General features: G+C 34.8%; 2 protein-coding genes across 8 annotated transcripts in view; one reads left to right on the top strand and one right to left on the bottom strand.

Annotated features, from left to right (window-relative positions):
- LOC106076018 (uncharacterized) overlaps nt 1-25,286 on the top strand; it is a 225,276-nt gene that overhangs the window by 99,744 nt on the left and 100,246 nt on the right. The window lies entirely within an intron of this gene.
- LOC129927795 (uncharacterized) overlaps nt 4,691-25,286 on the bottom strand; it is a 47,299-nt gene continuing 26,703 nt past the window's right edge. For all 6 annotated transcript variants that reach the window (XM_056039067.1, XM_056039070.1, XM_056039065.1 and 3 more), the window contains 4 exons: nt 22,321-23,084; nt 12,349-12,400; nt 11,951-12,013; nt 4,691-6,146 (listed from right to left, as the gene is read on the bottom strand). In XM_056039067.1, the coding sequence (XP_055895042.1) occupies nt 5,200-6,146; nt 11,951-12,013; nt 12,349-12,400; nt 22,321-23,084 (1,826 nt within the window). In that variant the 3' untranslated portion in view covers nt 4,691-5,199. The remainder of the gene's footprint in view (nt 6,147-11,950; nt 12,014-12,348; nt 12,401-22,320; nt 23,085-25,286) is intronic.

Genomic DNA, 25,286 nt, shown 5'->3' with positions numbered 1-25,286 from the left:
GATGCCAGTGAGCTCCGAGTCTGGGGTCGCCACGTTGTTAAGGCCTCCGTGCGGTGTTGATTCTTGACAATATGTCTAATGTAGATCTGACTGGAAGTAACGCTAAACTCAACTACTTCAGTAACACCGGCGAAAGGCCGAAACAATCAAATATGTAGTCGACGCTGATATGTTGTTCTACAAATATGTTTAATACTCAAAAAGGGAATCGTCCGATGTCAATTATGTCGTACTCAAGTCTACTACTCTACAAGAAGCGTCTTCCTTTTAGCGTCACTTAGAGCGTTCTTATTTTTTAAAGATCTGTCACGTCACTTGTCGCTAATTAAAACTTTCCCCTTATTCTTGAAACAAATAACTAATTCCTAATCATGTCATAACAGTAGGCATCCCCATCATTTGTTATGATGCTGCCAAGGTAAGTGAACTTGTCCAACTCTTCAAGCTTTGAATCGCCATGTATGACTGGGGCACCCTTTGCCTTATATCCCACTCGAAAAATTTCAGTCTTATCTAAGTTTATGCGGAGACCAATTTTAAGTGCTTCTTTATCTAGGCTCTCCGTCATTTCTTGAACACCTATATTTGTAGTTCCGAGTAGTGCAAGTCATCCACAAAGTTCGTAATTCAATTTTGTTCACGCCATGGAATACCAAAGTCTTTTCATTATATAGTCAATGGCTAGGAGGAAAAGGAAGGGAGATAAGATGCATCACTGTCTCACACCTGTATCGATGCTGAAAAACTATGTTGTTTCTTCTTCTGTCTTAATGCAGCAACTAGACTGACTGTATAGGTGTCGTATAATCTGGACGAATTTTTCTGGGATGGCATATTCTCTAACTATTTTCCATTGTGATTTTCGGTGGAGACTATTAAACCTTATCGTTAGCCTTTGTTGGTACTCAAGACTTTGTTCTTCGATATTTCGTAGAGCGAAGATCTGTTTTGCACATGATCGGCCTCTTCACAAGCCTGCTTGTTCTTCTCTAAGTCTCTGAAAACTTTGACTGGGACAAAGAGGAGAGTTTTTGGAGTCTGCCAAGTGGCTCACAGCAGTACACTAGAACATTTCTTTGCAAAATGAACAAGTTTTAATGAATCAATAGACCTAATGAAACATTTTCTCACCAGGAGGAGTGTAGTATTTTACGTGGCTACGCAGCTCCAGCTGAGACCCACATAGTTTGCCACAACCAACGCAAACATAGCCATTATATTCCGATGGTAAATTTAGATTCTCTTTTCGTCTACGTCAGTGCTAGGCAGTGGATTTTTCTTCTAAATTCTGCGGCCTTTGTAAAAATATCTCCAGCTGTGTTGTTCCAAAGCCGCCTGCTGTCAGATGCCCTTTTCAGTGTCAGTTAAAGCTATTTGTTACCTAAACTGATCTTTAAAGCATTTTTGAGAGACATTTCTGTTATATCTACCACCTTTAAGCTCACTGTCACAGTCCAGTTTTAGAACATCTGTGACATGAAGTGACACTCAGTCACCTATTGTAATATTCCGTGCTGAGAACACGAGAATAAGTTTTAGGGACTCTAAAATAAGGGTCAATGTTAGGCAGTTAGTGAAGAACTCCAGCAGAGAGTGGCTGTAATCTAATTTTCTCTGTCTGTAATATGTACCTTAATGAATTTGATCTAATGTTAACTTGAGAGATTTCTTCGGACTTATATTGTGAACATTTCGTTGATGTGATTACTTATTCTACATGGCATGAGTGGCCAGTATTTTATTGGTTTATATTTTGTGATGGCTGAAGCCGCCAATATCTTTTGTGATCTATATTTTATATGTAATAAAATTCTTGTCTGCTACCAGAGCGTTTATTAATAATTCAGAACGTTTGTGCTTGGAGAGTTCAGTACGCTAGTGTACTCACGCACCTGCAAATCTAGTGCGTATGAGAAAGTACTTAATTAAAGAACATTACGGCAATATCTACAACACTCGGACACATTCGCGTCGTCACGCCTACAACTAAAACCAGGCAGCGACACTCACAAAAAGACAGCAAGCGTTCGTCCCTTCATAGTGCTTTCTCCAGCGTAACTATCTAACCACTATCCAGTCTATACTGCGTTGATCAAAAAATTGTTTGTATGCGGTCTTGACACCGTTTGTCCATGTTGGAGCAAAAGCATTTTTGGTGAAAGCGTAAAAGAAGTCTAAGTTGCTTTGTATATATTACCAATGTCTCAGATCCATAGAGAAGAGTTGAGAGAACCACTGCTTGGTAGACATTTTTTTTGTAGGCAGGTGGACATGGGCATGCTACCCTGCCTTATAGTGGCGCCCTGGTGAAAACGATCGTAGTAGGTAACGATTAGGCTAAAGGGTTGCAAAACAAGACTCCCATAGGGTGCCTAAGGGGGTGCGAGTGCATCCTCATTGCACTGTGCGGAGTTGTAAAAAAAATCACATAACCTTGTCACAATCCAGGCATCGTTTCTCAAGAGGCTGTTACATAAGTGACGTGTCTGTCACGGTTAGTCTGGTGTAGAAAAGGAAAATAGAGGGGGTCCCGGTGTACGCAGTCTCTGCCGTTTCAGACATAACAGTGTACAGTGTTCTCATTCAGGTCGGTGGGAGGAAGAACTTGTTTGCATTTGCTGGCCTAGAGTTCCAAGAGCCGAATGCTCAACACTACCATTACAGTTTCTAGAAGAAGAAGAAGAAATAAGTAGACATGCGGAGAGATTTATTTTGCCAAATTCTAGCCTTGAGGCATCCAAAAGCACTACTGGCCCTGGTTAGATGGTCAACAACTTCCGTTGAAAACGATGCGTCATGCGATACCTAGATATGTGAAGTTGTCTACCAGGTTAAGGGTATGTTACAGACATTACTTTAAAAAAAAGAATATGATTACGTCATACACGTGTTTTGTATGTGGACTTAAGAAACTTTTTTTTTATTGTCATGTACATTGACTTATTAGCTACTTGCATTTTGAAATAGGACTAATATCAAATTTTTATTTTTGTTAAAGTCCCTCATTACTTGCCACATCATGCAAAAACTTGTTCGATTTTTTTGGGGGGAAGTCATGAAGTTCTGTACCTGTTGTTTTTTTTTTTTTTGGTGTTGAAGGCATTTTTTAAAATTTAAATATCAGTTGAATCATGCTTCTACCAGCTCGGAAGTTTTTCTGTTCTTCATAAAGGACCTCCTCAGGTTTTCTCTTCTATCTTTTGAAAGTTATTCTTAGAATTATCTTCCCCGATATGATTGATTAGACTAATAGTTCTATAATTCTGGTATTGCGTCAAGTTTCCTTTTTTCGGCAGTGGAATAATTCACATTTGGGTTCATTATTTCGGCTATGTTTATTTTCGTCCAATATTTTCTGGCAGATCAGCCTTAATCTTTTAGTTATTTGTGAGCCGACGTTTTTTTTAAAGTTCTAATGATATGTTATCAATTTCAGACGACTTATAAAGTTTAAGAGATTTTATTGTTTTCTCTATTTCTGACTCTCGGAGCCTCCCAAAGTTATCTGCTGTCCTAAGGCATTTTGTTAATTAGACTGTAGTTGGGATCTAACTTGAAATAATGCATATTTTTGCAATTTTCTGTCTACCTTCTAAGAACATCTTTTTTTTCCGTCTGAAGAGTTTCATCGTTGTTTTCAATCATTAATTTACTAGCTTGTTTTATGTTGGTTAAAGCTTTTAATGTTTTCTTGCAATCGCCAACTTTCAATTTATTATTGATTATAGCACATATGTCACACCACTGATCCATATTTCTTCTGCTGAAATCATTTCCATTTCTTTTACATTGTTGATTGTATTGTATTATAGCAATTGATTAACTTGTTTTCTTTTTTTTAGTTTTCTTCTTGCATCACATTTATCAAAGATGTCATTTGTAACCCATGACTTAGTTTTCCTTCTCTTTTTCCATAGGACCTCAGTGACCAACACTAGTAATAATACTCTAAAGTATCTGTAACTGAGTCAATGTCTTCGTGTTCAGGGTGGAGAGCTGCAAATCAGTCCAATTGTGGCCTAAAACAATCTTGCAATGTTTTGGTATTTGAATTTTTCAATGTCGCGATTTGCGATTTAAATGACAAGTATCTATTTGTAAACAGGTTTGCAGGCTTTATATGCAATTAGCTTTCTCTTTAAGGCCTATAAAACTAACAACGTGTTGATAGTTTGGTCTTCGTCACTAGACAAGTTCTTGTGAACTTCATCAGCTGTAAGCGTATCCACAACCTGTCTATCTGACTTCCAAGATGCAAAGAATGTCTCTCTGATATTTTTGAAGATCGTGTGGGATTTTTTTTAGTTTGCCACATGAATACAGAGTTTGCATTTTTTTACATTATCTGTGTTCATGTTTGGTAACTTAATTGTTTTAAGGTGTGTCTTTGTAGCGTAATTTTCGCTTTTAAAACCCTGCGACACCTTAGCAGAAAGAGAGGGGGTTGTGTATTCGTGCCTTGACCGATTCGGCAGGGTTAATGAATACATATTTATGAATTAAATGGCGTATATGACTTAACATGAGGAGGACAGTTATATTCGTCAAAGACGTACGTGCGCCGTTTTGTTAATAACACATAATTCATAGCTAGAGAGAATGGTACATCTACATCTGGAAGTAAAATAAAATAATTGAAATGGTCTTCTACTTTTAGAGGAAAATGTTTATTAACTCATATTTACTTACCGATGATTTACATTTGAATGTGATATTAATTGAACCGAAAATATATTCAGTATCATCAAAATCAAATTGACTTTGTATGAAGGTCTGAATGTGAGCACAACCAATGCATTTAGATTCAAAAAAAATTATAACACGTTTACGACAAACGACAAGCGGCAAATTCACATAACACATACTAATTTTTAATATCTATATTTTTCATTACATTAAAGTTGTAAAATAACATTTAAAAAATATATATATACATCTTTGAGTTATTTATTTTCAATCTTTTTGTCTTTATTAAAATAACATAAAATTTTTTTTTTCTATTTCTTTGAGCTATATCCCTACAACGTGTATTTTGAAAATCAATATATAAATATTATAATATTTTTAGAAAGTAAAAATTGTATTTATAGCAATAATGTATAGACAATTGATTTATAAATTTCCATTTTAAGATTGTAAAATGTTATTAAAGCCATTTTCATGTTTAACTTTGACAAGTTAAGTAACAAGGAAAACAATTCACAATACCCAACCAGCGCCACTGTAATTTAATCCAAATACTAAACTTCCACTGTGGACAAGACCAGAGCAAAAATAATCATTATACCCCACACAATGAACCTGTGCTCCACTACTTCCTGGACATGTACACGTTGTATAAGTAAACTTAGATCTCCTATCACTTACTTTTTGTTTGTTTATCCATTGACCAACACTGACCTGCTTAGAACATCCGTGAGGATGTGACACTATAAAGTTTAACTTATGTTTAGAACTAAAGTCAGTGTATTTGTTTCGAACTTTCCACCAAGCATTTTCAAAATTTTTCCACATATCCATCAGTTTATTTCCTAAATTTGTGTCACATGTCACACACTTTAACTTACACCTATCATGCTCAATGTTAACATCTACAACGCTGACCTTATCAACAACGACCACTGGACTATCATCTTTATCATAAAAAAATCTCAAGGTCGCGTGGCTGGCTTCAATGTCATCAAAAACCACATGTGTTGAAGTGTTCACTCTAATCTCCCACCAAACCATGCTGGGTAAGTCTGAAACTTCACATTTTCTACACCAACACTTTGTGTAGTCAGTACGTCCGTTAAATCCATTTTCTTTGATTCCATTTTGAAACTTATGTACCTTCCACACACATCCACTTCCTGTCCTCAAATTTATTGGGTCACTCATACTATTAAATGGATATGGATGAGTTGTTTTGGGCCACAACTTTGGTCTGTTTAGACTATCTATTTTAACATCAACTCTAACTGTCATGTCAATTTTAGTTTTGATAAAATCATACAAATCAATGTCTTGATAACTTTGAGGAAGATGTTTTATAGTAAATGTATCAACGGGTATAAAATTGCTATTAACTGCGTTCTTCTTAGAGCCAACAATGTATTTGTATAGATCAGCTTCTACACCTTCTGACTTCTGATTTTCACGATCACCTGGAAAATAGGAAAATAGGTAAATAAAATTGAGTTAATCAAATGCTTTGATCGCAATGAACAGTAATGAGTCAATCTCTTACTCTCTCTCTCTCCCTTCTCTCTGTCTCTGTATATATATATATATATATATATATGTGGCAATGTGTTCAATCTCCGGCGTCTACTATCCCATACAAGAACAACGGAGCTTCTCTATGCCGATGATTGCGCCCTGCTAGCTCACAATGAACATGACCTCCAGAACGCAGCAAAAGAATTTGCATACGCTGACGCCTCTTTCGGTCTATCTATAAACCTCGGGAAAACAGAAGTCATGTTCCAGAAGTCACCCAATGAAACTTACTCAGCCCCAAGGATAAGAGTAAACGGACAGCCCCATAACGTGGTAGACCACTTCACATATCTAAATAGTATAGTGTCAAATGACGCCTCACTTTCAAGGGAAGTTGATAACCGTCTAGCCAGGGCTAGTAGCGCTTTTGGACGCCTTCAGGCGAGAGTCTGGAAGAACCAGTCTACCAGGCGGTGGTTCTCTCAACCCTTCTATATGACTTTGAATTATGGACACTATATAATAAACAACTAAGACTTCTTGAGCGCTTTAACCAAAGATGCTCGCGCTCCATCATGGACATACGGTGGCAAGACCGCCTACAAACAGCGATGTCCTTGCGAAAGCCGGTATGGACAGTATAGAGGGACTTCTTATTTAAACTTACGTATATATATATATATATATATATATATATATATATATATATATATATATATATATATGTTACGAGTGCTAAATCAGAAGTTCAGTTTAGGTAGATCTACATCCTTATCCTAGTTCCATTTAAATGAAAATGCCTATAGCGTTTTTATAACTGCGCTGGGAAATTGAGGAGACGTTGTCGAAGTACAAACCTGTTATTTTATGTATTTTTTTTACCTCTAAAAAACAATGCGAAAAGATTATCTAGAGTTACTCGTCGATTATTATGTACATATTCGGTAGCTGTCATGCAGGAATGTGTAATATATCTTTTTACCAATAATTAGCTATTAGTTTTGTATTAAGTTAACAGCAATGGCTTGTCGTGCGCTTAGCGGACTGGCCTGATTATTTCATCGGTCCCAGGTTCATAGCTGCTCGCTGCCATCCCCGTCGTTCAGCGGGAGGTTTGATTTATATTTTTGATTTATATTATCTTTAACTTAGAAGGAAAATCCGAAACATGTAAAATATTTTACAGAAAAAAAAATGTTCGAACGCCAAATGTGCCTTTAAAATATAATAACTTTGACAATCAAAGAAAAATCACGTCTTAAATATTTCTTGCAAATAGGTGGATCCTATAGAGTTCAGACGGAAGCCGCCTCTGACTTTGTGTGATAACACAAATCCTCTTTGTAACCTTTTTTTTTTACTTTTAACACTGAAAAGATAAGGTGATTCTCAACAAACCCAGCCATGGAAAGAAAACAAAAGTATTTATGGTCTAGGTTTAGTTCTTTTCAAGAAAAACTTTTTTCACAAGAAAATATACTTAATAGCAATATCAATAATGAGACTTTTAGATTTACAACCTAAAGAATAAACGTAATATAAATTAACTTTTGAGTAATTTTATGTAAATAAAAAGTTTGTTTCGCATTTTTTTAGAAAACGGTTTACTTTTAGAAAACAAAAAGTAGTCATATATAACATGAAAGTAAAATAACTTTTTTAGTTTTGAGATCTTAGTGGGAAAAAGGGCGGACAGACAGGTCACACAAAACTAATAAGTATTAATCTAATTTGTGAATATCTCTCTACAATATGCAACAAACAATTACGGAGTTTATTTAAATAAAAACAGACTTAAATTTATTTCCTCCCCAAAAAAAGTTAAGACGGTAGAGCATTCAACATGTATAATCATAAAAATTACGCTATAGAAAGACAATATAAAAGCATAATTAAAAAAAACTTTGTATCAGGATTCGTACTAAAGAAAGCAAAGAAGGACGGATGGAAGATAGAAATGAAAGAATGAATATCGTGACCTTGTATATTGCAATCATACTTATTTTGCAATTCAGCAACATAATTAGTTTTGTGTTATTTTAATCGCCCTGCCACGTTTAGATAGAAATAAACTAGAAAAAAAATTAACAACGACTAAACGGTATGGTCAATATAAAGAATTTAGACATTAAAAAGGGTTGATACTGTTGCTAAGTAAAGATAGCAATGAGTTGTAACAGTTTAGTTCATAATTCTCCTAATTCTTCAAATTATTTTCAGTTTTTTTAAATAACTTATTTATAAAGCCCTATTTTAAAAAAAATATACAGTGTGCGTCTCAAATATATATTACTTGCATTTCAACGTAAAAAATCTATACTATTAATGTAAAAACTATGTACTATTTCATGTATAAACTATGTATCAAAATATTTCTTTTTATTCTTACAAATTTAGAAAAATTATTTCAGCATAATATAGAATTAGAATACATTTAATATGTAAATTAATAAAAAAAAATTAATAGTTTTTAGATTTAAATCTTAAAAAATTAAAAAGTTTTCATAAAAAGATTTTTTTTTAAAATTACAAGCCATTGTTTTTTAATACCTCCATTGGAAGTACACTTTTATTTTTCTAAGTAATACTTATAAACGCGCTCATCATTTTAAGCTTTTAAATATTATGAATTATGCATTAAAGACGCATCGTAGCATTATGTACCGTATGTGTTACCTTAATTTATATCAGGGCTTTTGATTATTTTGACTCAGACATTTCTAACCCATAAAACATCTTAAACACCATCTCAAATCAGGGTTGCGAAACGTTAGCTAGATCCACTCCTGTTAAATCAATACTTATAAAGGATCCTCATCAAATTAAATCTGGAAACTGGGTTATCGATTAAATTAACCAAAAGATGACTTTACTCAATGCAACAACTGGCGAGGAATAATGTTTCTGTCAACCCTTAGCAAGGTATTTACTAAGATAACACTGCAACGCCTAAAAGATGCCATACACAAAAGACTAACATCAGAATAGGCTGAATTCCGTAAGAAAAAAATCATGCACTGACCACATTGCTACACAGCGCATTATCATAGAACAGTCTATCAGGTGGCAATCTCCTCTATTCATGACTTTTTTGGATTTTAAGAAGGCTTCGACAGTATTGACAAGGACATAATATGGAGACTGATGAATCACTACGGAATTCCAACAAATATCACCAATATCATGAAGCATGATACGATGACTCTTCATGCTAAATAATACACAATGGTAAGCTGACCTACCATTTAAAGTAAAAACAGGAGTAAGACAGAGATGTTTGCTTTTGCTTTTGATTTTTTTGCTGAAAATTGATTGAGTCACACAGACAGTCTTAGATAATAAAAGCGTCATACAATGGACACTAACACAACATTTAGAGGACCTGGATTTCGCCGATGATATCTGCCTCCTCTGCCTCCTCTCCCATACACAACAAAATGATCATATTAAACTGAGCAGACTCTCAGAAATAGAGAAAAATACTTGACTTGAAAAAGTTATAAGGATCAACAAACAGACAAGAAAATCAAATCATTTTAAAAGGAAAGAACATCCTTGATATTGACCACTGCACTTATCTGGGAAGAAGTTAGTAAAGACGGCGAGGCTGATGATGATATACTAATTTGGATCAATAAAGCTAGGTTTGCTTTTTTAACTCTTCAAGCAATATGGCTCTCTAAGGCACTATCTCGACATAAAAAGTGGGAATATACAATACAAACATTATGTCGGTCATTTTATACGGTTAAAAAAAACTACATCAATTGTGAGAGAGCACTAGACAAAAGTACATGGCCCAAGACATCACAAAGCGAAAGTAGAGCAACCCCCACCTTCTTTAGTTTGTTTAGTCCATAACATTGAGTTCATAGATAGACAAGTGACCACATTAAACCAGATGTCAACATGTCAACAAATCTGTCACCAATATAATTTATATATGCTATAAATTAGATTCTTATATCGAGTCGCCCCACCCCTATTCTTTAATGCCAAATGCAATCATTAGCAGACATAAAAAGGAGCGTGGAATAATCGTTTTCGATCTACCACCCCTCCCCTTTCCAGATAGAGTTTATGTAATTTAACATGAATTTATCATAATTATTTTTAAAAAGATTTTGCTTTGGAAAAGTTAGGATTAAAACGAAATTTTTCAGTATAAGTGTCACTATTGAGATTAATTCTAAACCCAAATAATATTTTTCTAGTCGCCTTTTTCCAACCTTTACTCAATCTGATATTTTTCTAGTTAAATAAATTTGGGACTATAAGTCACAATTTATGCTTGAACTTTATTGAATAATATTTATCGAATAATGTTTTTTCGGCAACGATTCTAGAAGCCTTAATCTAAATATGTGTGTTATCTTATCTTTTCGTGGAACAAATTGGTTTATTCGCAATGCATTAAGGGCCTATAAATTCATATTAGAATATTTTTCAAATACAAGGTCCCTTTTTAATAAGATGAAAAATGAGCTTTAGGTCAGGAGAATGAGTTTATTCAGTGAAGAATACAAGAAAATGCTTTTGGCGTTGGGGTTTGCCCCGAACTACACTGACGCATATTGAGCTGTAGATGTCAGGAAAATGAGTTTTTCCAGCGAAAAATGCAAGAAAACGATTTGGCGTCGGGGCTTTGCCCCGAACCCCACTGTGAAGCATACAGCGCTCCCCCAGACTTTGATGAAGAACTAGTTGTTCAGAAGCATTCTATAAAAAGCCTAGTCATTCTATAGAATACCTGGGAAAAATTGAAAATGGAAAATCATTTCGTACTTCGCCTACAACGCTCGACATTCTATAGAATGACTGCATTTTTAACTTTGCCTCCAACACATATAATATCTTTGAGGTTCTAACGTGTTACAATATTAGATGAATTGACAAATAAACAAGTTACCAACTTAATACCACGAGTCCCTGACCTACTATGTACACTTAAATCTAGTCTACATCTAGAAAGAGTAAAAGCGTCATCTTTATTTATTTTTTATCTACCGTTACCGACATCTTTTGTTTTGTCAAATAGATATAGATCGAATTTTTTTCTTTCTAGAATAAATATAAATGATTTTATGATTAGAATAACTCGTTTTTAAGTTCATTGTTTAGATCAAATAATAACACATACTGATTTAGAATTGCTAATTTAGGTTTAGATTCGTTGTATGATCCAGTTTGGCAGCACCATAATGAAATAATATCGTGTTGCAATCGAGTTTTATTTAAAAATAAAAAAAACACATTTGAATGGGAATGAAGATTACTTAATGAAAAAATTAACAATTACTATTTTTCGGTGTCATCGCAGATGCTAATTTTTCTGACCCAATGCGCAAAAAAACCATCAATATCTTCCATTGTTACCTCTGCAGTTAATTTTATTTTTGTGTAATGATGAGCGAATCAATCAAGAAAGTGAGAGTTATCAATTTAAACAAAATGTGACCTAATAAAAAGACTTACATCCCATGACATTTTTATTTAATTAGCTTTGTATTTTTATGAAAAAAAAAATTTAGTTGTTTTTTAAACAAAACGGATAAATTTTAGAAAATAAAACTAGTCGTTGCATTAGAACTTCTGCAAAATATATGTTTGACGAACGGACAAGACAGACTACGCGAAACTTATATTTTCACCCTTTAGGTGGCCGCTATTAAAAATAGTAAAAAAAAGTGTTTTCTAAATAAAAACTTAAAATGGGATTTGATATCTAAAAATTGAAATAAAAATTTACTTAAAAATTGTTCATTCTTCACAAGGTTGTTTTCAAGGTGTTTCTCTAAAACGTCTAGACAATCTATAATGAAATAAATATCATGTTTAGAATTTAAGTTTTCGAAAACATAAATACTATATATAATAAATTACTATTATTTTTGAAGGGAAGGCAATTATATGAAAAAAAAATAACAGTAAATAAAAAACTAAAATATAAAGTTTTTTTCTCAAAAAATTAAATGCTATTTATTTAAACAATTTTTATCATGTATTTTGCAATCAGATAAATTTGATTTAAAACTCTATATATTATTAAAAAGATATGTGTACAGGCTTAACTGTTAAAAAAAACAATAATAATATAAATACTGTTTTAAAAAGTGATTTTTGAAAGTTTTTATGTATAAATAATACCTTCAACAGTACTTTCAGAACAATCTATTGGAAGACAAATGTCAGTATTGCTCTGTCAAAAGAAACAAAAAGTATAAAAATTAAAACTGCGTATATTTCTAACTCTAAATACATTATATAACATTTGAAAATTATATTTTTTTTTACGAAAATGTCAAGATACAACGCCTTTTTTTAAAGCAGTATATAAAATTCAATATGTAAAAAAAAAAGTAAATAGGCTACAGTAACATTTAAATAATAATAATAATAATAATAATAATAATAATCTGTATTATTTGTGAAGAAATGTGTTTTACAATTGTGCATTTTCAAACAAAAGTAATTTACCATATGGGCACAAAAAAAACATTTATACCACAGTATATCTTGAACATTACATGTAAATTTTTAAAAAGTAAGTTACATGTTGTTGAATGATTTATTTACCAAAGAAACAAAATAAACATATCAACATCCACTTTTCTTAACAAAAAAATAATAATATTTCGGGGATATCCTGAAAAAATAAAACAAAAACAAAACAAACATTAACAATAAAACATAACTTATGTTTACATATACACGCTTCAATGAATATGAAACACATTATATTTAAAAATCAACATTCAAGTGTTCATTAAGAAACAAAGTCATTGAACATTGTCGGTTTCTTCAATTGGTCCCTTTGTCGCAGGGAATGCATAAAAGTTCTTTGATTGTCGCTTCCAAAGTTTCTTGTAATGATCTATGGCGAATGTTTTCAACTTGAGTTCTATTGTCCTGTAAATTGTCATCATTGTTGGGAAATATATCTTGTTGTTCTGTTTCTCTGTTTGGGTTGATATGGTACACGGCATCATTTTCACCTCGAATAATGTAAGCTCTCTGGTTTACTTGGGACTAAATTCAACGTATCCATGTAGGGTCATTTGGTGATTGAAAATAGACGATCTGTCCAGTTCTCAGTTGTTACACTCATCTGACGTTTTTCTTTCCATCTCATATTGTTCTCCTGATTTCTAAGAATCTAAATGCTACTCCTTTGTTTGGTATCAGCGTTCGAGACATTCGACCAAAAACCATCTGAACTGGGCTTAAATTTGAGTTTTGTCTTGAAGTATTTCTAAACTCCAGGAGAGATTCATAAGCATTGTACTTTGCTTCTCTTAATTTCTTCATTATGCTCTTCAAAAGTTTAACTGTTGACTCAGTTTTTCCATTGGATTGATGGTGTCCTAGGGAGTATTTTAAATGAATCACTCCTCACTCCATCATATATTTGGAAAAGTATTCAGACGAAAAAAGCTAAAGTCTATTATTAGAATTACAGATTTTGGGTACCCAGTATCTTGCAAATAAAACTTTTTTTTTTGTAATTGCTTGTGTTATTTTCAAATGCATGTTTCCTACCTCTATCAAATTTGAATAGAGGTCAACTTTAATTTAATATTTTGTGACCAACACATATTAGGAACAAATCTATTGCAATCTTGTCTCACGGATTGGAACCTATTTCTTGCTGTAACAATTTTCTCTGATTCGCTGGTTTGTTTTTCTGACAAATGTAACATGAGTTTGCAACTTCAATTATTCTAGCTGATATTCAAGGCAAGAAAATTATGTTGTTGTTGTTTTTTTTTTTTTTTTTTGCAATTCTGTTTATTGAGCCTACTAACAGATGTGCTGCATGAAGTTTTGTACTATTTCATTGCGAAGTGATATTGGTATGATTATTTGTTCTTCTTTCAACACGAGTCCGTCTTCGTATGTTAACGTGTCCCTTAGTGAAAAAATATTGTTTGAGCTCAGGTGTTTGTCTGGTCATCCATTTACGATATACTGAATCAATCTAGCTTTCTCTGTCTCAATTCTGACATTCTCCATCACTACATCTGGTATTGCCAGTCATACTGTATTGGCACAAACATCAAGGGTACCCCTCTTTTCATCTTATGGGTCTTTACTCAAGTATTAGCTATGAACAGGTTTTTGCATTGACATATTGCAACGGAAGATCTTAACTATAAAGGCGCATCATTAGACTTTGTAAACATCTCTAAGTGGTTTTTGAAATATGTTTTCCATTGGTTTATGGTCATTCTGAATTATTAATTTCCAGCCATATGTTTACTGGTCAAAACGTTCAAAATAAACAACAACTGCCAACAGTTCTTTTTCAATCTGTGCCCATCTTTTCTGAATATCAGTTAAGGATCTAGAAGTAACGATATTGGACTGTCATCTTGTAATAACGCTGCTCCCAACCATTTTTAGCTACTATCTGCTTGTAAAGTAATTCTTAACAATTTAATATAAATTAATAATAAAATGTGATAAGTTTGATACAAAATTATACACATAATTCTTTGGCTAAATAATGCACTAAAACTAGTTTACAGTATTTTGGGAAAAAATATAATGTTTGAATGCAGGGAGTATGTATGTATGTATGTATGTATGTATGCATGTATGTATGTATGTATGTATGTATGTATGTATGTATGTATGTATGACGTTTACCTCATCCAAATCTTTGACAGAACGTAATGTTATGGCTTAGCCAAATAATCGCAATGAAAGTATTATAAAATAACACGTTTACTCATCAATAAGTAACTAGATCTAGAGCCAAACTAATTACAGCTGAAGCGTCCTTGTTTTCATTCTCTTCTCTGTTTTTCAATTGTCTCATGGTGCACAATATCGCGACGATTGACAGTGTGCAATGCAGGACAAAAACAATACTATTACAAATACAAAAATTGTCAACATAAAGTTGATGTGAATTTCACAAAAAGCCGTAAAAATGCAAATTTAAAGGAACCAAATAATAAGGTATGGACTCATTAAACGTTTGTCCACATGCAAAAAACAGCTAGAAAAGCTATGGTTATTTTCATGTTTAGCCATTGAAACCCAATAAAGCAGTTAAGAGACATTCACACAGTAGATTTACAGTTAGCAGCAAGTTCTGCACCCGATAAATTTTTGATCAGCTGCCAAGTTTAGACATATATAGAAAGAAGTCCTGATGGTGGTCAGAAAAATCCAACAAAACCAAATGCAACAGTTATTGGAAATTTGCAAGGACATCGATAAAGTCTGACCCCCAACAGACGATTGGTCCGCTGCCTCCCACCGATTCTGCCACTCTAGGTAGTTGGCAGAGGCTATACTCTGTCTCGGGGAATTTGGGTTCATGATACCACTTCATTTAGGACTCTTTTTTTTTCTTTTCTGCCATTTTATTTCCAACTATGCCCACATGAGAGGGAACCCAGATGAAGGTACATCCCTATGGTCAAATATTATTTGCTCCAAAAGCTTTACCAATGAAATGTCAGTCTTTATCCGCCTTAAAGCTTTTAAGTCAGAGCATATATTAAACTTTCTTTTGTCTGATACTTATACAGCCATAAGTGCAAGTAAGATTACATGCAATTCAGCCGTTAATATTCAGCATCTATCTGGGATATAGTTTTAACTCTAAAAGAACAGGCACATGCGAATTTTCCATCCATCTGTGACAAGGTGAATTAAAATTTGGCCGTTTTGGGTGTCTATGGGTTTTATGATTTGAGAACCTACACTTGCACATATAATCTACAGGCACAGCGTTATAATGCAGGCAACAAATACTATAGTTAGATGTAAAATTATGTACAGTTTATTATACAAGAGAAATAATTACAAGGTGAAATGTTGTACAGTATCTAGGATGTAATCTAGCGTATTTACAAGTATAAGTCTATCATCATTAGATTCGAGAACCAAGTGGTCTGAGTGTCATTCGGCTGGTTGCTTATCGTTAGGTCCGGTGCTGCACTGATATGACAGGTGTGGCTGGAGCTGACGCTGTCTGCTTGTGGGCTGGCGTGGTGGATCCAGGCTCCGGGTGCAGTCCAACCATGTATAGCTCCAGAGCTCAGCTGCAGCTACCATTCAGTCAAGCCAGTGACTAGCGTTGTTGCTTGGACACTTATGAAGATAAGTAAGACTGGTATCTGCAGATATGATGCAAAACAAATCTGGTATCAGCGTTAGGTTGATAAGATTTCAGGCAAATGTTGTCTATAAATAAAGCTGCTAGGACATGATGTACTAATTGGTTTAGCCATAATGATAACACTGGGATGTAGATGCCTTTCCGCGAAGGACATATTAGAATGATGTAGAGAAACTATAAACTAGTTTCATAAATATTAAAAAGAGTTAACAAATAAATATCGTATCCCATCAGGGGAGATGACAATAATAATAATGTTGGATTCCATAAAAGAAAATAACAAACAGTAATAAGTAATAATGTAATATGAGTAATGTACACCAGTCACGGTGAGATCATTACGTACATCGCTTAGACAAATTAGATGAAAGGGGAAGGGGGAGATGAACGACTGATTCTCGCCCTTGCTTTCACATAAGCAAACATAGAGCATAAGTAAATACACATGATTTACCAACGAAATATGTGCTGGCCAAAATGGCCGGTAAATATAGTACATAAATACCTGGTAAAATGATATGCTTACAGAAATGTTATAATAATTCCCTGCCAAGGAATTAATCAATGATAATATTTAAACAAAGGGCTCGTGGTGAGCGATAATTTATCAGAGATAAATAAATGATAGCTAAGGAGCTAAATACACGTGATAAGAATTATCAATAAATCTTAGTCCAGATAAAGGGATGACTGAACATTTAGCCATGAAAGTTATTATATAAAATATAAAAAGTAATCTACTTACATTTCTATGATAAGAAATACACAAATATGTACACAAATAATGCAGTAAATAAATTCACTAAAAATATACACATTACTCATTACTAAGTAAAATGGTTCTTAAGAACTTTAGTAAGTTACATACCACCAATCCAAAGTGTAAGAAATATGGGATGAAAATATGTAGTGCTCAAGCAAGAGACCGATGCGCTCCCTTTCAGCTCTCCAGCGTGAATGGCTCTCGGCCGAAAGGTTTGTCCATTTAAAGAGAAATAGGAGATGGGGCAAAAGTGGCGGGAGATTGGTGCAAATGTGGTCTCGATTATCTGGCGTCTTTTGACAAGCAGATCATTGCTTAACTGTGACTGGCGTTTCTGGGAGATGGACATTGCGCAATACCATAAAGTCCAGGAAATTTGCCCAGGTGGTCAGAGAATGTGAAGGGGAGATTATCAGAGCTCAGCCAGGTCAATGGAGATTACACCTTGATATTGGCTACCGCTAAACGAACAGCGTTGCCCGAGGCGTTGAGTTGAATGGGCTCTTTGAAGTGACCAGCCGCTCCCGGAAGGAGGGGTTGTAAACGGATGTTTGCCAAGATAGATAGAGGGCGTGTACTCTTGTTTTGTGGCACGTGTCACGGTGGCGATAGTAAAAGGTTATGTTGGTGCCAAAGGGGCTGGGGTCGGATTGGAGGGGTGGTGGCTGTGTTTTTAGCGCTTGATTGGCTAAATTAGTTAAATTGATGTTTATAGCGTGTAAATAAATCAATTAAATGCTTAGACCTGAGTGATACCTTGATTGAGCTAAAACGGTTTATCACAATTGGATCCGTCAGTGCAATTGTTGCCACAATCTCAGTTGCATTTTTGCAAATCCCTCAAGAGGACTTGTTGTGTGTTTAGGTCTACATTTTTTTTTAATTTTAATAAAATAAGAAGGATAAATTTAGTTGTTTGTTTTCATTAACCCAATAGGTGTGTGGTATTTCTATTTTAAAGACTTGGTTAATTGATGAAATTATATATGGAATGAATTCTCTCATTCGTATGCCCAACGGCTGTAGGACATTAATCCTTCGATTATATAGTTCTTCATTGGTATTGTCATATATGAAATCGAAAGCAGGGTTCGTTGGGTTTGATTTTAGTTTGACTATATACTTCATTGGAGGCCTTTTCATTCTGATGTTTACGTGAAGCTCCCCAGACGCCACGTGGAGACTTAGAAATGGTGTTGTTCAAAATGCACCTAACTTAGCCGCTGCGCTCCAAGTTTTTTAGGTAAAATGTCCTAGCTGCTCCATATTGTTACGAATCTCACTATCCAGGCTCTATGCAAACTGCACCATACACCACCAACTTAAAGAACTTGACAAGTCAGGGCTCCAAAATAACGTAAAGGTTTAATGTCCATAAATAACAGCCAATACTGTACAATTGGCAGCACGTAGAACAGTACAAATAGCTCTGCGATAACAAATATCTCTCCGATAACACCGTTCCGCCGTATCAAGTCTTGCACTGGCCATTCCGTCTCGTTCCGGGCTTGCACTGGGTTCAACAGTTCGGGACTGACTTCACACACTTGGGCTCGTTGTGTCGGACTCGATCACAGACCAAGATCAAGACGCCGTTCGTCTCAACTGTACTTGACAGTACTCCGCACTGAACCGTCGTAATGCTCCGTACAGGACCACACCGTTGAACATATTCTCCCAAGTGCGTATCGCTGAGTACTCTGAGTATGCTTAATAACGTGTTGCATTTCTTCGTTTGGTTTTTAATTAAAATTTGAATCTAGAGTAAAAAAAAATGTATAAATCAAGGTCTAGATGCATAACTCTTAAATTAGAAAAATGCATTGCTAACAGTTTTGGAGACTGCAAATTTCAAACCATTGCGCAATTTTGAATTTTATTTAAACATAATTGTAATTTTGTTTCTAAAGTTTTCATGGTTTTTTTTTCATTTGTAAAATTGACAATTCATCAACATACCGAGAGCACTATATTCCTACAAAAAGAACCTTTATAATGCTGTTTATTTTTATATTGTAAGAATTCTGTCCTGGTGTACCTGATCATCCGGTCATAAGTGTTAAAATCGGAGTTGCTAATTCGTACCTGAAATTTCGGGTCCTTTAGTAAATTCCTCTTAAAACTGGAAAGGATAGCACCATAAACTTCAGGTGCCGTAGAATGCTGTTTCCAGGTATTATTATAGGCATTTTCTATAAAAAAAAGCTACTAGATGTTCTCGTCTACTAAATGCATTTCTGATGAAAGACTCCAGATTATCCAGTTGGTCAGTTGTTGTCCGCTCCCGACGGATTCCGCACTGGTAGAGATTAATTTATTTCTCTTATGGAACTAGACCAGGCTTTTATTTATCATCCTTTCCATGATTTTGCAGATGATGCTTGTCAATTCTATTGGGCGATAGTTAACTTGGTCAAGACTCATCTTTTCCCGGTTTAAGTATTTTTAAATTTGGCTTTCCTTCAAATGCTTTTTGAAAGAACCTGATTCCCATACACAGTTACATATTTTTATCAGGGTTCTTAATGAGAGTTCAGAAAGATGTTGAGGAACTGATATCGGATTTAATGCTATCCAGGCGCTGTGTTATGTGATTTGTACATCGATTCCTTCAGTTCTTAAAATGAAAAACGCTTGTTATATTCTTCTTCATTGTTATTTGATCTATGTCATGTCTCTGATTCCTGACAATAATATTTTGGAATCCTGGCGTAAAGTGTGCAGTGGATGATTTATCTGCTTTTGAGGATGGAATGTAGTCAGCTTTATCTCTGGTGTGGTAACAATTCTTCTTTAGTTTTTCAAATGCCCTATTGCATTTGATTTTTTCTCTTTGATCTGCCTTATTGCCTTCCAAACAGTTGTAGCAGAAGATTAGGCACAGGTCATTTTGGATTCGCGGAGATTAGGGGTACAACTTTTCTTGCAATATAAAGAAATATGCTAGCAAAGGTATTAGCTGGACTGTGTTCATTACAATAATCTATGTTATATCCTGAGAGCATCTTTTTTTTTTAATGTTTCCAATCGGATTTATACTGCTTCTACCGCTGAGGTTGTCCCAATGAAAGGAGATTGTTAGCAAAGATGATTGAGAAGTGGTCACTTCCCAGTATGTCATTGCTTACTGACTAATTTAAAATCGTCCAGTAGTCTAAAGACGCATACACTGAGTGAGTTGAGTAAGTTGATCAACTGGTTTCTACGCAGAGGACGAGTAAGACATTATGACTCCGGGTTTTCATGAAAATAAAAGTTTTCTCATGCTGTTCAGTCTTCACGCACTCATCAGCGAACACGAAGAATTTGTTGTTTAGCATGATCTTCTTAACAGGGCTTCAAGGTGTGCAAGGCGGTGTCGGGGTCAATGTGTCCGACTGTATGGCTATGAACTTTCCTATCTTAACTTGGGCGTAGTCTTTGTCAATCAAAATTGGCCCATGTGGAGGATCATTAAAGTTGATTTCGCCGGGCTGAAGCTACATCCATTTCTTGCCTTGTACACTTGCACGGTAACCTCCTGTTTCCACACAAAACAATCCTTGGAGTAAACTTAATGGCCAGCGTAACATTTTGGGCATTTAAACTTGTACTCATGATCCTCCTTTAGCACAATGTGATCTGATTGCAGAATGCCATTTTGTGTTCATGACCCTCTCCATGACCCTGGCACTTAAAGCCTCACTAGAAATCATAGTATCCTGCTTTAACGTATTCTGGCAGTGTCCTAGTCTTTATCTTTGTGTGGCAAAAGGTCTGTCCTTGTACGGAGATAAGGCGACTTTACAACTCACTGCCGTGCTCTAAGGGAGTAATTCTCAGCATGGTTCGTTACTAATGGGGCTTCTGATTCGGCTTTGTCGAAGTTCCGAATGTACGGATAATTGTGGCGGTTTTGACTTTCTCACCGTCCCTCTGCATGGTAATGCTCCGGTCATGTGTGACTTATTCAATTTCTTTTACTATTTCCTTTTTGGAACATTTCAGATGTTCTCAACAGCTAATTACACCTCTGCTGGTGTTCAGAATCTTGTGTGGCATGACTTCTAAGTGCAGATCTCCTGCATCGTAAAAGCCCATTACGTGTAGTTTGCTTTCAATTTCTACTAGAATTTCTCATGTTTTTTGAAGCTTTGACACACATTTCGGCTCTTACTATTGCTTTCAGTCCTTGCATATGAGTCATTTTTGTTAATGCTTTTTGTCAGACTATTCCCCTCCTCTGTCCAACTAACCACCACAAATGTTGGCCAGGTAGAACATCTTCTTGCAGTCTTTTTTTTTTTTTCGTTCTAGTCTTAATTTTTTTGCACATGCAAAAATCTGGGGCAAGTATTTTTTAATATTTTTTTTGAGTGTCGTGATTGTTGTCCATGTACATTTATGGTGGGTCAACACTTGTGCTTTCCACCCGCGACCTTGTCCATTAAGAGGACGAGCAACTCTAATGTCTATAATGAGCTATCCAGAGCTTCAAAGGTGCTACACAGTCAGCTGATGTATCTGATTCAGTAGCTCCCTGATTAATTATTAAGCCACAGCCTTCCAGTATGGGTCAATGACCCATGCTGGTAGCTCAGTATGACCAGTCTCTGACCCAGAGTTGGCCATCTGGGCTCCAGGTCTAGAGGAACTTAGAGCCAAAGTACTGTGACTGTGTTGTAGTAGCTTATCCTCGAATAGGCATCTACACAAAAACCAGTATCTTTCTATCCCCCCCCCCTTATCTGTCGCAATCCACTGCAAACGGATTGGTCTAAAATAGCAGGGAGATTTTTAAGATAAGAAGACTGATGTGGTATGAAAGCAGACAGATAAAGAGAAGGTAGACATAGTGATTGTAAGTAAGGCACTTATGAGCTCCAAAAATGCAAAGCAAAGAGGAGAACAGTTAAACTTCATGTTGTTAATGGTGAAGCATGTTTTAAGTTTTTTTTTTAGCAATGAGTTGTCTAGTTCTTTTATCTAATAGTGTCGTGTGATGCAGTCTGCAGATAGCCTAGACTGTGGGTTTTGTTAAAATATTTACTATTCATTCAATATTTTTCATAAAGTTCTTGATTCATTAAGACTTAAAAAGGCAAACGTCATTTGAAATTATACTAGAATAAGATTGCAATATATTCCACATTAATTATACTATACTAAACAAAGAAAGTTAACTATACTAAACATAAGTAAACATATATATATATGTCATATATCTTGTTTGAACACTAACCATTTCTTCGTCTTTCAAATGAAAAATTCTAATCTGTTTAGGACGATCAAAAGGATGTAACACTTCAAAGTCTATTTCAAGTCGCAATCTTGGTTCAAAGTATTTTCTCGAGACTTTTTCAAAGACATCGTCATAATGTTTCCACATTTCAAACAGCTTATTTCCTACATTTTTGTCACATGTCACACATTTCAAAAAACACACATCATAATTTATGCTCACACTTTCAACATTAACTTTATCAACACTGACCAATGGGCTATCGTCTTTATCATAAAAAAATCTTAAACTTGTGTGTCTGGCTTCAATATCATCAAAAACCACATGTGTGGCTGTGATAACGTAAACTCCCCACCAATTATTGCTAGGCGAGTCTGAATTTTGACATTTCCTACACCAACACTTTCTGTAATTAGTATTTCTTTTATCTTTAACTTGAGATTTGTTCATATAACACACACACCCACTTCCCGTCCTTAAGCTTTGTGTGTCACTCATCTTATAAAAAGGATATGGCTGTGTTGTCCCTGGCCAAAACTTTGGTCTGTGTGGACTGACCATTGTAACACCAACTCTAACTGTTAGGTCAGCTGTAGACTTAATGAGTTCATACAAATCATTATCTTGATGATCTTCAGGTAAATGTTTCAACTTGAATGTATGAACAGGTATAAACTCTCTATGACCTGGGTTCTTCTTACAATCACCTCGATGTCTTTGTAAATCAGCTTCTCCACCTTCTGACTCCTGAGTTTCATGATCACCTGAAAAAGAAGTAATTGACATTATGACATGAGTTTATCAAATGTGTCGAGCACAAGGTACAATATACATGGGCGTAGCCAATGGAGTTCTTGGGATTCAAACCCCCCCCCCCAAATGAAATCCACCGCAGAAGGGTGTTGAATTTTGTAAATACATTTTGGCTTTGATCTTGTTTATTTTAGCGCAGACAAGGAGGGTTTGATTTTAAAATCGCTCTCAAGGGGGTTTTGTGGTTGAATCTCCTTTTTTTATAAACAAAATAATGCAAATGAAAGTTACCAAATTTTCTCCATTTTCTACGACAAAACCCCCTATTCAATACAAGACTAAAGCATACTACATACACCAGATTCTATTAGCGTAGTTAAGAGGGTTTTTGTGTTTAACCCCCCTTTCCAGAGGGCTGTTAAAACCCCCGCCAAAGATGTTTGAGTTTAAAACCCAACCTAGAGAGTTTAAAATCTAAAAACCACCTCTTAAAAATATAATTAAAGCAAATTACACACAAAAATTGTATAAGAGTAACCAAAGGGGGTTTCGAGTTTAACTCCCCATCCCGGAGGGCTGTAAGTTTAAAACCCTTTCCAGATTCTTTTTTTCTTCTCGTTTTACATGTCGTAGGGTTCAGATCAGTAATCTTATATCTGAGCTTAACAACGCAGTGGTTTCCAGTTCAGGCAGTTTTCCGTATAGTTTTGGTTCACAAGGCCAACATCCAATCTCTGCCAGGAAACTAGATTCTGCCGGTCTCGTGGGGCAGAGACAGTCATCGAGATTCACAGGAAGCCCTAGGTTTATCTTCCCAGAAGCAATACTAGGGAAAAATAGAAGTCTGAGAATACAAGGGAAATAGTTTTTTTTCTGAATTCTATTAGATACTGGCGCATTAAGATAAATAATTCATTCTAGTCTTATTTAAAACTAGCCATACATTACCCGCGGCGAACAAATCTTAATTTGCATATCAATGATATTGTCACTGATTTATTGTATAAGAAACAATTTAAAAAAAAATGTTATAAGTGTAAGTGAATGTAAAAATAATTACGAATGGAACTAATAAAATAGCTTATAGAACTGAATCCCTTTTTTTAAATAAAAACATTTTCTTGTAATATATTTAAAACTAGATCTAAAGTCTAGATATTATTATAATAAAGTTAATCTATATTATTAGAGTGAATTCAAGAGCTCAATAAGCTTATTAATTATTGAATTTTAGTATATTTAATATCTCCCATATAGGACCTCATCTTGCCTGTGAAATCATATTCTGTTTACAGCGCATGTTAGATGTGCGTGACATGTGAATGGAAGTATTAAAATATAAGTCAACGGGGCCAAAATCACATTTCGCCACTATAGCAAACTAAATATTTAAAAATGTTTTTGAAAAACAAATTTGAAGATTAATTTTATTAAATAATGAAATAAATAATAAATAATATGTACGTTCATTTGTTGAAGTAAAAATTAGTAGATCTAGGGTTCGAGTGATTTTAAGTTCTACGCATGTGATTATATAGTACGTCAGGACGTCTAGAAATGCAGATGTATTGAACGAATTTATAATAAATAGCTTTTGAACACACACATTTGAAGGTACATTTAAAAAAAAAATTAATAATGAAATCAATGGACACTTTTTTTTGCATTTGTATGTGTCAAAGTTTTATGAGTAAAAAGCTATCCTGTGTCTATCGCAAGCCTCACATAGCAGTCAAAATAAGCATGCATTAGACTGTCGGTTTTATGAGAAAAATGGTTGTTAACAGAAATGGACGGAGGATACCTGTACGGGTAATATATATATATATATATATACTCCAGGAGAAAATGTGTGTTCAATTCGAAAAAACTCAATTTTTTCGATCAAAATAATTCGCACTGAAGAAGTTAATTAACAGAAATGAACGAAGGTTAAATGTACGAGTTATATAACCTGCAACCTACAGAATAATTATGTTATTGCTATCTGTTGTCCAGTGGAGCTTATTGCAATGTGTGATAAGGTGATGCCTGTAGCTAGTGCTTCATGATGAGATTCTCGAGGGATCGGATGCTTGAAAATGTTACTGAGGATCCGTCGCAAGAAGTTTGAAAACGTCATGCCAGACATTAAAAATGGCCTCGGCCGGACTGATTTGGTGCTCCAGGACGGTGTTATGCACTTGGATTGGTTATTCCGGTATTGTAAGGAG

The sequence above is a fragment of the Biomphalaria glabrata genome, chromosome 8 (genome assembly GCF_947242115.1).
Source record: "Biomphalaria glabrata chromosome 8, xgBioGlab47.1, whole genome shotgun sequence".
In the NCBI taxonomy this organism is placed as follows: Eukaryota; Metazoa; Mollusca; class Gastropoda; family Planorbidae; genus Biomphalaria; species Biomphalaria glabrata.
This window is presented reverse-complemented; position numbering and strand designations above follow the sequence as displayed.